The sequence below is a fragment of the Nyctereutes procyonoides genome, unplaced genomic scaffold, assembly GCF_905146905.1.
Source record: "Nyctereutes procyonoides isolate TBG_1078 unplaced genomic scaffold, NYPRO_anot_genome, whole genome shotgun sequence".
Lineage (NCBI taxonomy): Eukaryota > Metazoa > Chordata > Mammalia > Carnivora > Canidae > Nyctereutes > Nyctereutes procyonoides.
This window is the reverse complement of record NW_026575047.1, coordinates 53,034,200-53,051,130: the sequence shown is the minus strand read 5'-3', so window position 1 is coordinate 53,051,130 and position 16,931 is coordinate 53,034,200. Positions and strand designations below refer to the sequence as shown.

The 16,931-nt window shown below is 35.7% G+C and overlaps 1 protein-coding gene across 7 annotated transcripts in view; it reads right to left on the bottom strand.

Annotated features, from left to right (window-relative positions):
- TJP1 (tight junction protein 1) overlaps nucleotides 1-16,931 on the bottom strand; it is a 253,048-nt gene that overhangs the window by 68,830 nt on the left and 167,287 nt on the right. For all 7 annotated transcript variants that reach the window (XM_055326338.1, XM_055326339.1, XM_055326340.1 and 4 more), the window contains one exon: nucleotides 15,323-15,379. In XM_055326338.1, coding sequence (XP_055182313.1) covers nucleotides 15,323-15,379 — 57 coding nt within the window. The remainder of the gene's footprint in view (nucleotides 1-15,322; nucleotides 15,380-16,931) is intronic.

Here is a 16,931-nt window from a genome sequence, read left to right as displayed (position 1 = left end):
AAGAACCAACTGTTAGCAAATAAACAGGAAATACAAGAAACTACGTAACAAGTTTAAATACATTTGAAAACCTAGAACTAGGTAATTTCCCTAGGGAAATACTGACTCTATCAGAAATTAAAAACACAATTTAAACAAAGCAATTTCTGGACATGAAATAGAGAAAAACATCCCACAAAAAAAGCACCAGCCACAGATGATTTCATAGGAGAATTCTACCAAATCATCATTGCCCAGGTAGCCTCAAAGCTCCATAAGTTGCTCCAGATGCTAAAAATGAAGGAAAGCTTGTAAAGTTTTTATAAAACAATTATTGACATCTAAATGATAGTGACTGTCCATAGAGACAGAGTCCCACTCCGAATATTAAAGCCCAAAATGATTTAAATATCTCTATACAAAAAGTATTAAGCAAAAAAAGGAGCAGAGGGCAACTTCCTACAAATACTCATGATAAAGAGATTTATTACAGGAATGCAAGGAAATTCACTGGTATCCTATTATTAAATCTAAAGGAAAAAAATTCTATGATTCTATCCACAGACCTTAAAAAGGCATTTGACAAAATTCAATAGTCACTAGTAAATAAAGTTCAAGAAGGTATGTTCAATCTCTTAAAATAGCTGCTTTTTATTAAAGCACATTAAGAAAATCCAGCTTCACACACATATGCAGTTAAAAAAGGGAAGTTATTTTAGTAGCCCTTTTTGGTGATTATGGATATCCAAGTTTCATTTACACCAAAACTTGGTGTGAGTTTCTTAACAGTTGCAATGTATAATCTAAGATGTATCAATGGACTTTGTATTGTTCCATAAATACCCATTGGCCAGCTTTGCACTTTCAATGGATATTCTGTCTATCATGGTTTTATAACAGCATGCCTTAATCATTCGAAAAATATTTAGGCAAATCTTTCCAATGGTGACACATTTCACTGTGTATTTTTTTTTAATTGTGTATTGGGGTGCTTAGGTGGCTCAGTCAAATGTCTAACTTTGGCTCAGGTCATGATCTCAGGGTCCTGGAACTGAACCCGCCATCAGGCTCTAAGCTCAGCACAGTGTCTGCTTGTCCCTCTGCCCCTATCCCTGGCTCATGCTTGAGTACTCTCTCTCAAATAAATGAAATGAAATAAAAATAAAATAAGATAAAAATTATGTATTAATATCACCAATCTCATCAAAATCTGCTAAGTACTGAAAAGCTACTGGCTCATGGTAGTAGGTAAAAGCTGTCCAAGGGTTTAGTTTTTGTTTTAAATTCAATTTTCTTTATTGGCAAATAATGAAATACATCAGAATTGTTTTCTGAAGCATCAGGTACTCATTCGAGAAAAATGTCTGTCAAATATTCAAGTCTGGATAATCATACATTCCTTCAAGTAAAAGTATGTTGTATACACATACACACAAATTGTTTCCAATTCAAACAATCACACAACTACTTCAGTATTAAGTACCTTATGCATATTTCCCATTTCAGTGCATAATTTTAAAACTATACTCAAAAGCTGAGATGCCATAAAACTAATCATTTTACTGCTTCAAATCATTCTGAAACAAACACAGAATTGTTCTTTAAACTCTTGAGTGTGTGGCACTATTAGTAAGGTTTGGTGCCACTGCCTTGATTTAGGCTGTGGTGGCCAATTTTATCCACTGCTGCTTCTGGATCTTTATTGCAAATATCAATATAGTGAGAAAGACAAGATTTTCATACCGTTATAAAAATAATTTTCCCTAGAGCCTAAAAGGATTTCAGAGACCTTTTAGGGTCCTCGGACCATCTTTTGAAAACACTGATATTAGGAGCTACTAAAAAATAGGGAAGAGAGGGAAGAAAGCACAAAAACAGTAACAACAAAAAAACAATGAATACATCATTTGCAAAAAATATATTAAGATGTTAAAACTCAAGTAATGAGAACTGCAAACTAACACCACACAGTGAATGCTAAAACAAAGTATGACAACTATTTTGTTGAGAAGGCTGTAGAGAAACACAATGCTGATGGATATGCAAACTCTATAATTCTTCAGGAATTTCTTACTACTTGACAAAAATCACAAAAAACTAATTTTTTTTAAAAGATTTTATTTATTTACTCATGAGAGACACAGAGAGAGAGGCAGACACACAGGCAGAAGGAGAAGAAAGTTCCACGCAGGGAGCCCCACGTGGGACTCCATCCCGGGTCTCTCGGATCACGCCGTGGGCTGAAGGCAGCGCTAAACCACTGTGCCACCCAGGCTGCCCACAAAAAAATAATCTTTTGACAGAGCAAACCAGATTCTAAGAATGTTCCCTGAAGATACATATACATCTCCAACAATATGAAAATACATACACAGCTATTCCTTGAAGACTGTTTGTTGATTGCAAATACTGGGAAAAATCTAATGCCCAAGGAATACCTATGGGGGGGGGTGAGTGGTATAAGAGGGGGGATTATTCTTTTGCTTTTTTCCTTCCTTCGTTGGAGGAGACTCAGACTAATCTTTTATTCTATACACTTTTATATTGTTCATTTGCATCTTGCTTGGTAATTCTTTTATTTAAAAATTTTAAAATAACACAAAAATATAAAGAAATGCTGAAAATGTCAGGAACTTTCAATAAGAAAGAGATAAGATATTTTCCTCAAGATTTACTTGTGAAATAATCTAAGTGTAGTTTTTGGCTACAGTGAGTCAGGGTCGAAAATCTGGCTTGGACCACTGCTTCTATGCAGCTCTGGCACTTAATAAGGCATGTAAATCCTGAATCAGTGCTTGCTACAGTTCATTTAATGACTACCCAGAAGTCTGTGATTCCCCCAAATCAAGCTGGGGATGAGAATCACTTGGGAAGTTTCAAACGTGCTTGCTGATGTATAACCCCCACCTCATACCGATTAAATAAAACTGGGAGAGGGGAGATAGATAGTAGGCACTTTTTAAAAAGTGATTCTAATGAGCAGCAGGTGCTGACCACTTCAGCCTTAAATGGTTTGTGAACTTTAGACCAGGGTGACAATCAAAAATTTCAAAGGTTTCAACTATTCTACACTTCCCTTTCCCTCTACCTTCACCATTATCGTATTTGGCCTTCTCAATAGATTTCTTACCTCCACCAGGTTACAATTTACCCTCCCTCCAATGTTTGAAAGGTTATCATTCTAAAACAAATCTGATAACCTGATCCTGTCGTTCCACTGCCCATAGGTCCAAATTCCTTAGTATGAAGCATCGTGAAATACAAAGACAAACTTGCTTCCTTCCCAGCACTCTAGTATTTGCTCTAAACACGCTGATACGGATCCCTGCTTAAGCATGCCAAGCATTAGCAAATGCTATGCTTTTGCATCTCCTCTCTACATTCTTTAGAACCTCATCAGTCTTGCAAGCTTCAGCTCATTCTTCAAAATCCAAGTTTAATGTCATCTCATTCATAAAACCACTCTACTTTTCCACTGTAGAAGAGGTACACACTTCTGCTCCCTAACACATGGCACTGTAAGTAATCCGGGTATCAAGGCCCAATTTTTTTTTTTTTAATTCACAAGACATACAGAGAGAGAGAGAGGCAGACATAGGCAGAGGGAGAAGCAGGCTCCCCGCGGCTCTGGGATCACACCTTGAGCCAATGAGCCAAAGGTGGATGCTCAACCACTGAGCCACCCAGGTGTCCCAATCAAGGAGGAATGCACATACTCATCTACATATTCCAGCTAAGTATAACTCTGCAAGAGCCTAACACAGAGTGGTTTGTTAACAATAGTTAAGTTCCCATTTATAGGAAGTTGTTGGTTTTGTTTTGTTTTTTGTTTTTTTTTTAAACAAGCACTAACTTGAGCACTAGAAGCTCAGATTTCTGGAAAAATTAACGCCCATGGTAGTACCACAGATTTTGAACCTTCCAAAATTCTCAAGTAAAAACAAGCAGGGCAACTACACAATAAACAAAACACCCATGAACTTTAAAACAAATCCCAGTAACCAATGTATCCCCTCACAGTACAAAACACAAGCAGTCAGGGAGGAGCAACTATGAGACTTGGGTGTCCCCAACACTTATATGGAAGAAAAGCCATACATACAGCGTCCAAGATCTGAGGAACCCCCAAGTAACCAATAGGTATTCACTGGAAAGAATGGCAGGTCAATTTGAGAGCAGCAGCTGAAATTGGGAGGCATTTCGCCTGCTTCCAATAGTGGGTGAGAGCAAGGAGCCTGGCAGTAGAACCTTAACCAGCTGGAGCAGAGTAACCCGTAGGAATTCTCAACACTGATCTTTCAAGGCCTTTCTAGGATAGGGCCACACAATATAGAGAAATTGTTGGCAGTGGACATCAAAATTTGGTGGGACAGGAACAACAGAGACAAAAGAGAAGGTCCAGATGAAAGTGTGCAAAAAGCAAATGTTCGAACGCAGCAGTTATGTTTTTTGGCAGACATACACGCATGTACGTGTACATACACACACACACACACACACACACACACACACACACAAAGGAAAATGAAGCCAATTTCTAAAAAACTCTCTAATTTTACATAAAAAGAGCAAAGAAAATAACAGGATAAAATCCCTTACAAAATTACTATAAATATAGTGAGTAGCAAAATAATATTCCTATAGAAAATGGAAGCATGCCAGAATGAGTGCTCAAAGAAAAAAAAAGGATCAAAACTATTATTACAAAACAAACTAGAAGGCATAAGAAAATATGTAAGACATGAAAGAACATAAATAAGAATTAGAAAAACTCAAAAATGAGTTGACAGAGTTCAAGAGCTAATCATAAATTTTAAAAGGTCATTTTTGACAGGATCATAAGACTAATAAATAATACTATAAAAGAAAGTGAAAGGAGAAATCTTTTTAAAAACAAAGAAATGATACCTAAGATTTTTTTTAAAAGATGTCAGAGAAAAATTACAAATATTGGGAGACAGGAAATAGAGATACAACATATATATATAGCAAGAGTCTCTAAAAAAATAAAACAAGGGGAAAGAACAGTAAAAACTGTAAAGAAACAAAAATGAAAACAAAACTTTATTTTTTTTATTGAAACTACATACCCAAAGGATACATATCACTATAGATATGAGTTATCTGAGAGTATCAATTCAGAGACACCAACACCAAAATTGACTCCAATAAAATGACTAGATTTAAGGAAAAAGGTTCTTTGGTATCTAGGTAAAAAGATCTCAAAACTTACAAAGAAACTTAGATTACCATCACACTTGGGATAGCAACATGTTATGCGAAAAATAACATAGTTAAAATACTCAAAACAGTAAGCCAAGGATTTTATATCCAGTAGAACAGATCTTCAAGTATAAAAGGCAAAGATAAGCTAATAAACATGCAAAACCAGAGAATATTTTCATGATCTCTTCTTAAAGAGTCTAATGGAGAATGACTTTCTGACAATCAAAATGACAAGAAACAGAACTGGTGATAAACACTAAATATATACTTACTTATAATACTAAGATTAAATTAGGTTAAAGAGTGAAAGGATCAAATTATGTGATACCAATAAGATTTAGATAGAGTAAAAACCGATGCTTCAAAATGGGGAGAGGAGGCTCAGCGGTTTAGCACCACCTTCAGCCCACGGCATGATCCTGGGGACCCAGGATCGAGTCTCACATCAGGCTCCCTGTGTGGAGCCTTGCTTCTCCCTCTGCCTGTGTCTCTGCCTTTCTCTCTCTCTCTCTCTCTGTCTCATGAATACATAAATAAAAAAAATTTTTTAATGGGGAGAGGAGTAGGATAGCATGTATAAAAATTTTTAGTATTGTTTCCAGCAATTAAAATTGATAGTGGCAGAATTATTACTATTCTAGACAACTGGTATAATCAGTACTAGACTTACTAAAAAGACTAACATGGTTGCCTTCCTGAGGCACTTTCTAAAGAAATGTAAATTAAACATCGGTAGGTGTTCCAAAAGATAGTTGACTTTTATATTTATACATGAGAAAATGTCCAAGATAATGGGTTTTTAAAAAAAAAATTTATAATGGTGGAGGAGGTGATTTAAAGCAGTATAATATGGTCTCATTTATTTGTATGTGCACACACATATGTGGTTATAGCTTTTGAGTGGAAGAGCATTAAAGAATCTTACTTTCACAATATGTTATCCTTTTGAGACCATAAATAGCCACGAGCAGCAAGAACTTAAATGTTTATGTCTTTGCCTGGTAGGGAAACAGAATTTATGGCCTGAGATCTGTCCAGTTATTTGTCCAGTTTTACTGGACACTAGCCACGCCCATTCCTTTACATACCATTATGACAGCTTTTGCCTTGAGTAATTGCAACATAGATAAGGAGACCCTATCTATGGCCCATAAAGCTGAACCAATTTACTATCTGATCCTTTATAGAAAGGTTTGCCCATTCCTGTGTTTGCCCACTCCATGTGTTAAAGCATTTGATTCCTTAAAAAAAAAGGAAAAAAGTTCCTAAAAGTTGATTCAGTTGCAGAAATATCTGGATAACCTCTTTTCCAAACATTCTTCTCTATTCTTTCAAAGATGCTCAATTCTCTACTTACAGATTTTCCCTAGTTGCCTTCTATTTTTTCTCCTGGTTGACTTCTATTTTTAATCCTGGTTTTCCATATGCAACATTTTTACAAATCAGCCACCTTAATCCTAACTTTTTTCACCAATCATAATTTTCCTCTTCATTTAATTCCTCCTATCAACACTCAACATCCTATGGTACTTATTCCAGCTGTTTGTTTTTGCAATGGACCCTGGGATCACTGAATTTTAAAACCAAATGGATCCTCAGCAATCATCTGATTCAACTTCCTTTTTACAAATGAAAGCAGAGGCCCAGGATCCTATGTGTGCCTCTACCACTTTCAAATTACGACTTACGTTGGATCTCTGTGGACTTGAGTTCCCTGACTTGAATAAACAAGATTAGGATTTTATTAACTCTGATACACTTGCCTATTCAAAATTAGTGGTAAACCCAAACTAGATCAGAAGTCACAAGACCCCTACAATTTTTCTACATTATCTTGGTAGTTTCCCAGAACATTATTCAAATTATCTTGAATGTCAGACTGGTTCCTTTTTATCTCTGTATCCTTAAACAGTCTGCTGGCTATTCAAATTGTGTATGTGTCCCCACTTATTCTTACACTCTGCCTCACTTACAGTTCTGATTCCTAATTTGTAGCTTGCATTTCTAATTCCTATTCTATTTTCTTTTTCCCAGCTTCTTATAGGACACCACCAATCGCTATTCTCCAAAACGGTCACTTTCTCCACAAAACTGACCTCACTACCTATGTTCTACAATGGGGGGGGGGGGGGACAAGACCCAAACTTTGGCTCCTTCCTTACCAAACTTACCAATTTTGTTTATTGCATGTGAAGGAAGTTTATGTAATATAATTATATAAGTTCTGAATTTCAGAAATTATATACCATAAACATTTTTTAAATTTAAAATTAATTTGACATACAAATGGAAAAAGCGTTATATGCAGAGTCCAACGACCTGGGTTCAAGTTATAGCTCTTTTGCAGTATTTGAGTAGACAGACCTGACACTCATTCTGTGTGGTTATTAACACTTACTTCACAGAACATTAAATAGTTCAAAACATTCATAGTGCACTCTATCAAGGAAACAATGGTTTCCAACCAGCTAAAACAAGCCTATCTTAGCTTACAAGCTTACTTCTGTGTAAATGCTTACATTATATCTTATACCAGTTTGGTACTACTCAACAGATATGTAGGGGGTTCCCCCTCCCCTTCTTGGAACAGGTTGAATGAGATATAATTCACATATCATAAAATTCACTCTTTAAACTGTACAATTAAATGTTTTTGTATATTCACAGAGGTGTACACCCATCACCATAAACAATTTAGTAGTATTTTCATCACCCTAAAAAGAAATCCCTTACTCTTCAGCCATCATCCCTTAATGACCCCCAACCCTAAGTGACCACTAGTCTACTTTCTGTCTATTCACCTGTTCTAACCATTTCATATACATGGAATCATACAACATATGGTCCTCTGACTGGCTTCAAATGTTAGTTAAGTGTTAGTGAAATTTTTTAAACATTTATCCATATTGTAGTATATTTCTTTTTATTACTAAATAATATTCTCTTCTATGGATATACTCCATATTTTGCCTATTCATTATTCATCAGGTGGTGGACAATTAGGGCTTATTTCCACTTCCTATTATGAGTAACGCTGCTATGAACAGTCATGTAAAAGTTATTGTGTGAAAATTTTTTCCCATTTCTGTTAGGTGTATACCTAGCAGTGAAATTGTTGGGTCACATGGTAAGTCTATACTTAACTTTTGAGGAACTCCTTGTTTCCCATCATGGCTACCCCATTTTACATTTCTACCAGCCAATATCCACATCCTTGCTAACACTTGTTACAGTCTGCCAGTGATAACAGCCATTCTAGTGGGTTGCTAGAGTATCTCACTGTGACTTTTAACATGTATTTCCCTGATGGCTAATGATATTAAGCATCTTTTCATGAGTTAATTGGATATTTCTGTATCTTCTTTAGAGAAATGTCAACTCAAATCCTTTGTCCATTTTCAATTGAATTATTTGCCTTTTTATTGTTGTTAATAAGAGGTTTTAAATATTCTGGATAGAAGTCCCTTATCAGATATATATTTGCAAATATTTTCTTCCATTATGTGGGTGGTTATCCTTTCACTTTCTTTAGGGTGTCCTTTGGAATACAAGCTTTTCACTTTGATGTGGTCCAATTTATGTTTTCTTTCTCTTTTGTTGTTTGTGTTTTTAACATCATATCTAAGAAACCACTGCCTAAGTCAAGGTCACAAAGATTTACTTCAAGAATTTTCTTCTAAGAATTTTATAGTTTTAACCCTTAAACATTTAAGTCTATGCTCCACTTTAAGTTAATTTTGCACCTGATGTGAAGTAGAAATCCAAATTCACTCTTGCTGGGTGATGTTCCAGCACCATTACTTATAAAGACTACCTTCCCCTACTTTATTGTCTTGGCACCTTCTTCCAAGTTTACTTCTTATTCCATCACCTCCCTAGCTGAAACATTTGACTGCTCACCCTCAGACTATCTCCTAACTAGGTTCCTTGCATTCAACTTTCACCCTTTAATTGTGTAGTATATACTCATTTAATCTTTTTTACAATGCTTTTTCAGAAAATAAAAAAAGATGACCAACTCATTCTTTTAAATTCCTGAGAATTTACTTCATTTCTCAAAGGATTATAAAAATGTATATTCACTTTCTAAGAAAGCATATCTGAAACTAAAGAAAGTGGGATTGTGTCACAGTGGCAAGAAGGATGGAACATAGGACCTTCTGAATTATCATCTCAAGCTACAGACCTGCACCTGCCAATATGATACCATTAGACACATGATGACTGAGCATTTAAAATGTGGCTAGTATTAACTGAAATATGCTGAAATTATAAAAGGTACATTGGTTTTGTAAGAATCAGTATGAAAAAATATATCAATTTTTTAATATTGAGTACATACAGAAAACGGTATTTTAAACATATTAAGTTAAATAAGATTATAAAATTAGCTTCACCTGTATTTTATATTTTTTAATGTAAAGACTAATTACATATGTGGTTTCCTTTTGTATTCTACTGGTATTGGACAATGCTGCTATGACAGACCTCCTAAGGGTGACCTTGCTGAATAGACTGGCCTTCTACATAATTATATTTTATTGGGCATAACCAAGTACTAAACATCAAGGGGATATAAAATTAAGATTTCCTATCCTTAGGAAAATTATAATGCAGTAGAAGGTGGGGTAGACAACAACCTGAGGAATATATTCATCTGTCATTGAGGACCAATAGGGAGACCAGAATCCATGAAGAAAAGAGTTCTGCCTGTTTTTATTCTCTAATTCCAAGGACTACAATCGTGCTTATCATACCATGGAGCACCAAAAAACTACTTAGCCTTGAGGAATAATAGGATTTCAATGGCTTCTAGTATTCTCAAGTGAAGAAAGCTTCCTCTGAGAATGCAAATAGAAGAATGAGGCAATTCAAAAGCATACCATATTATTCTTGACAATAAACAGGAGAAAAATGTTAGTTTTAATCCACAGGAATTTTCTTCTTTTAAAAGAAGCTACTTCTATCCTTTTTTATCACTGACTACCAGATGTCAAAGACTATGATTTGGCTTTTATTTGGCAATACTCCAAGGTTCTGCCAAAAGAATATAGCCTCAAATCATCACCTTTACTTTTTACTACTGCCAAAAGCCCACCAGCTCACCTCAAGGAGAATGACTTTCTCCATTCCTCTGTCAATGTTTCTTAAAAACAAGATGCCAGAGGTCATGGCCCTCTATTTCAAACTGGAACATTTTTAAAATCACATATTAGGGGCCCCATTCCAAACCAAATGAATCAGAATCTCTGTTAGTTGGGGGATGACTTACTTGATTTCTCTTTACAATAAGCCCAGGGAGCCACTGCTCTAGATTCGCGGTCAGCAAACTATGGCCTTCAAGCCAAATAAATAAGTAAAGTTTTAGTGGAACACAGCCATACCTATCTGTCTACCTATTGTCTGTGGTAGGTTCTGCAATACAACTGCAGAGTTGAGTAGTTGTGACAAATTTATGATCTGCAAGATGTAAAATGTTTATCATCTGCTTGTCACAGCAAATTTTTCTGATAATGCTCTTAATAGTCTAAATTTTATTCTGGATCAACTTGGAACACCAAAAGACTGATATATTTGAAAGTACTGTTCTGCAGCCTCAGAGAATGAAGTCAACTGAATTATGCTTTGGCATACGTCTCTCAACTTATACTGACAGTGCTATTTTTAAAAACCTTCAAAAAAAAATTCCTGGAAACAACAACAACAACAACAACAACAACAACAACAAAAAAAAAAAACAATTCCTGGAGGGATGGTCATTGAGAACTTCTATTCTGTCACAGTCTCTTTCATGAGGCCCAGAAGCAACACAGGTCTATGTTCCCAGCACAACAGTTAACATGTTTAATAACCAAAGATTTATGAATTATATACTCATCTTATGTATCTTCTGATGACATTTTCCTAGGTTGGTACCTTTCTATGAAAAAAGAAAACTAAAGCACAAGAAGCCAGCTACAGAACAAAACTTACACTAATCTTCTAAATAGAAAACTCAGAGTTGCCTATTACATCTACCATGAGTTGGTAGGACACTTCTTGCACATTCAGAAAATTGGACTGTTCTCTCAATATTCAAGATCTTTCCCAACTTTACCTAAGCTAATGAGATAAAGATCATTAGCAAAAGCACTTAGCACTGCCCTATGCTTAAAATCCTAACAAAAGCAAGCAAAATAGTAGAAAAGAGAAACAAACTCTAGTTAATTTAAGTGTCTTCTTTTGGGGTGCCTAGGTGGACTCAGTTAAGTGTCTGCCTTTGGCTCAGGTCATGATGCCAGGGTCCCAAGACTGAGTCTAGCATCAAGCCCTGCACTGGGCTCCCTGCTCCTCAGGAAGCCTGCTTTTCTCTCCCCCCTCTGCTCATGCATACGTGTTCTCTCTCTCTCTCTCTCCCTCTCTCTCTCATTCTCTCTCTGTGTCTCTCTCATAAATAAATAGGAATAAGGAAAGGATGTCTGCTCACCATTCCTATTCAACAACACAGCAGGTGCAATAAGGCACGAGAAAGAAATGAACTGTATATATACAGAAGAAATATAACTACAAAACAGTACTAAGAAAATAAAAGAAGAGGAAGATACATCACATTCAAAGTTTGATTCAATATTGCTGTCAATTCTCCCTGAATTACTCTGTAGATGCAATCCCAATAAAAATCTCAGATTTTATTTGATAAACTTATTCTAAAATTTATGTAGAAACACAAGAGAACTAAAATGGTCAAAACAATTTAAAAAAAAAGATATCTGGAGGATCCACACTACCTGGTTTCTCTTTTAAAATAAAACTACAGTAACAAAGGCAGAAGTAACTGGAAGAAGGGACAGACACTTAGAGCAACAAAACAGACTAGGGAAAGACCTATTTTTGACCAAAGTAGAAAACATTTAATGAAGAAAAGATAATCCTTTTACTAATGGTTGCTCAAAATTTTGTAGACATCCGTATTAAAAAAAAAAAAAATTTCTGCCCCCACAACTCATAACATATACACAATTTAACTCAAATAAAACATCCAGAAAAAAACCTGAGACCTCGGGCTTGGCAAAGACATCTCAAAAGCATGATTGATAAAAGGAAAAACTAACACAGTGGACTTTATAAAAATTTGACACTTCTCTGCAAAAGACACTCTCAAGAGAAGGAAAAAAGCAAGCTCCAGGCAGGGGAAAATATTTGTAAAGCAATACCTGATAAAGAATCTGTATCTTGAATATATAAAGAATTCTCAAACACAGTAACAATGATTGTGCACCAAAGGACACAATCAACAGAATGAAAAGGCCATCCACAAAATGACAAAAAATATTTACAAGTCATGTATCTGCTAAGTGGTCAATATTCAGAACATATAAAGAATCCCTAAAACTCAATAACTAAAAACAACCCAATTTAAAAAATGGCAAAGGACTTGAACAGATAGTAATTTCATATGTATTTTACCACAACTTAAAAAAAAAAAAAACAAACCTCAATAAAAACCAACAACACAATTAAAAGTGTGCAAAAGATTTAAATATATTTTACCAAAGAAGATACATGGATGAAAAGCACACAGATATATATTATCATCAGTCTTCAAAGAATTGCAAAGCAAAATCACAATGACTACACACCTATTAGAATGGCTAAAATTAGGGCAGGAACCGCCCCCCCCCCCCCCAGGTAATTTCAGTGTTGATAAGGATACCAAAGCAAAAGAACTCTTATACACTATTAATGGAGATGCAAAATGGTATGGACAGTTTGGCGGTTTCTTACAAAGTTAAACATTAACTTACCCTAAGACCCAGACCAAGTCCACTCCTAAGTATTTAACCAGGAGAAATGAAAAGTTAAGTTCATGCAAAAACCTATACACTAGAGAATTATTTATAATCATCAAAAACTGCAAACAACCCAAATTATTCTACATTCATACAATGGAATGGTGGTACTCAAGCAATAAGAAGGACCTAAAAATAACAGCAACATAAACTACTGATGCAAGCAACATCCTAGAGAAATCTTAAATAGTTAAGAGTAAAGAAGCCAATCTAAAAAGGCTACATATATACATATATAGTGCGTGCATGTGGGGGGGGGGCTGTATAAATACACACACACACTATATGAGTTCACTTATATGACCCTGTGAAAAAGGTAAAGTAGAGAACATAAAACACATCAGTGACTTCCAAGTGCTAGAGTGAGGGAACAAAGTTGACTACAAATGGGTACAAGAGAAAATTTCAGGTGATAGGATAGTTCGATATTTTGGTTGTGCTGGTGGTTACAAGACTATGTCAATTTATCAAACTCAGAACTGTACACTAAGGACAAATTTCCTATATGCAAATTATACCAACAAAAGCAATAAAGAAAAAAAAGCAATAAAGGTATTAAAATAAATGTAATGTGGTGACATACACAATACCAAATTACATCGCAACAATCTAATAATTACAAGGTATGAAGCTATTTTACAACACGTTTAATCTGATTTAAATATTTTGCTATCTATTAGCACATTTCAGAATTGTCCATATTTTAGCCTTAAAAATTAAAAGTTAAGGTCATTATTACTTAATGATTTCTTTTACCATTTAGGGAGGCATAAAAAAGTCAACTATCTGAAATCACTGTGTTTTTTTATTTTTTTTAAAGAGTTGATTTGTTTATTCATGAGAGAGAGAGAGAGAGAGAGAGCACGCGCAAGCGCACGCTAGTGTCAGAGACGCAGGCAGAGGGAGAAGCAGGCTCCATGCAGGGAACCTGATGTGGGACTCAATCCCGGGACTCTGAGATCACGCCCTGGGACGAAGGCAGGCACTAAACTGCTGAGCCACTCAGAGATCCTTGAAATCACTGTTTCTTAATAATTAATTTACCCATTATCTATTATGTGCAGATTCAAACATTCACAAAATAATCATGGGCATAGTTCAGGAATATGATTTACCTACACCTTGCCATTTTCCTAACAATGGACACAGTTGGTAGAAACAGTACTATGAAGTATTTAATCTCTGATCTTGGGGCGCCTGGTGGGGCTCAGTTGGTTAAGCAGCTGACTCCTGATTTGGCTCGGGTCACAATCTCAGGGTTGCGGGATGGAGCCCTGTGCCTGGCTCTGCACAGTATGGATCCTACTTAAGATTCTCTGTCTCCTGAGGTGCCTGGGTGGCTCAGTTGTGCCTTCAGCTCAGGTTGTGATCTCTGGGTCCTGGGATTGAGCCCCACGTTGGGCTCCCTGTTCAGTGGGGAGCATGCGAGTTCTCCCCTTCCCACTGTGCCTACTCTCTTCTCTCTTTTTCACTCTCTCAAATAAATTTTAAAAATCTTAAAAAAGATTCTCTCTCTCCTTCTCCCTTTGCCCCCCCCCCCCAAATTATCTAATTTCCTCTATTCATCCTTTAAGGGCAAGAGTAATCAGAAGAGTTAGCTCTCTTCAAAGGCAGAATAGGGGAGAGTTATGGGAGGTGCTCACTTCAGGTTAAGCATGAAGAGCTGCCATTAGTCCCATTTTAAGCCTGTAAAAAAGGCTTTAGCATAGGGTTAGATCACTTGCCCATTTCTAAAGGAAAGGAGGCAGCACTAGAATTCATATTCAGGACAGTCTCACTTCAGAGAGAGCTCTTACTCTTATGGCTTACTGTTATTTGCTCTCTGTCCACCTGTAATTGCATAAGCAATAGCTTGGGTCTACGTATTTCAAATCAAGAATATCTTTTAGGATTTTATTACTCACACGACTTGGTTTGATTTTAAACCCCAAGCCTACAATATAAGCACACCTAATCAGAAAGGCTGAAGCAGTTTATAATTTATACCATCATACAATGTCTTTTATCTGATGGCTCAAATTTTTAGAAATTTTTAAAAATTTTTGTAATTTCTTACATCAGGAATAAAAAAAAAAGCTAACCACCACCAAAAGGACATACGAAAAAGTAATCATGTTCACTTTTAACCTTAATAAAGAATTTATTGCAACTCTAATTTTAAACAAAGGAATATAGAAAAGTTTTTTCCCTTTCTTCTGACTTCCTGACATCTGGCTTTTCTCTATTGTTTTCAAAAGCTGCCAGTATCCTGAGTTATACACAGATTATTTACTGCAACAGAAACTTACCCTGTGAAGCGTCACTGTGTGTTGTTCCCATATAGCTGTTTCCTCCATTGCTGTGTTCTGATAAAGGAAAAGAAAAACAAATTATCTTTTAAGAAAATGTCATTAATAAAGTGAGAACATCCAGCAATTTGCACACTGGAATCTCAACATACATACTATTAGTATTTGATACTCTGAAATAATTATGGAAGGCTTTTTTGTTTCTTTTATTTTTGTTGTAACAGACAGGAAACTACACGCAGGAACTTCCTTTGTTTTTAACTTAATCTGCACAGATGCTGCTCTATATTCATTCATGGCAGCTAATTCTGTAACTTTATACTTAACATCAGATAGAGAAAGAATGAAAGTTGAAATAGTACTATTTTAAAATATCTGATGACACACAAAACATTTTAAAAAGCATTCCTTACGTTGTACAAAGGAAGGAAAAGTCAAATACCTCTGAACTCCGTAATTGTAAATATACATGTTACAGGAAACCAGATAAGACCATTACATAGATTTGGACATTGGTCCTTTAAAAATCACACAATTAAACACTACTGCTCCACTTAGTTTCAGTTTTGCTACAAACTATCTTCTCAAGCTTTGTTTATAACCCTAAGGAAAAAAAGTTTTTCTAATTTATGTATCATGCACACACATGCGAAACAAACAAACAAAAAACAGCAGGGGAGGTGGGTGGGAGAATGGGGTAGTGATGGGCATTAAGGAGGGAAAGTGATGTGATGAGCACTGGGTGTTATACTGTATGCTGGAAAACTGAATTTAAATTAAAAAAATGAATTAATGCTAATGTAAAAAAGAAAGAAAGAAAGAAAGAAAGAAAGAAAGAAAGAAAGAAAGAAAGAAAGAAAAGAAAAGAAAGAAAGAAAACAAGCAACTACAAAATACCCCAAGAATCATCAGAGTTGAAACATCAGCTCCAATTCAGGGATTACTCAAACCACTGTGTAGTTCAGGTTTGCCTCCTGTCAAGAACGTCTTATGAGAGAGGGAAATAAGTTACTATCCTATCTAAGGCACTGACACTAAAAAATTCAGAAAAAAATTTCTTAGAAATTGGGTTAATTGCTCTTGGAGGCCTAAGTAATTCAGTCTCTTTTACTATTATCATTTCATGGAACTGGAGCTATTAAAAATATATTTACAAACAAAAAAAAATTTTAAGGCCTTTCCAGAATTAACAACAGGCAGGGTAGAAGGGGAGAATGCTGAGTATGATACTCTCAGAACATCACGGATTACCCACTATTATAAATGCCAATTTCACAAGTGAGATCCGTTTTCTATTACACTGTCATTAGCATTGTGAGAATATTCCCACCAAGGTGTCATGGACCCATTTCTCCTTTCCCACAGCATCTTTAATCAAAGATTAATACCACTTTAGAAAATGAATCCCTATAAAGAATCCCTATAAAGAAAGCTTCCCTAAATTCAAAGCAACTAGATTAACTTTCCTGCCAGATGAATAGGACAGGGAGAGAAAGGATCTCTCTGTTCACTCCCATAGATAAAAACTACCAACCTTACCAAGGTTTTGTTTCAATCTTCCAATCAAATGCAGCAAAACCTCCCTTTAATGGGACTTCTGCTAAAAACA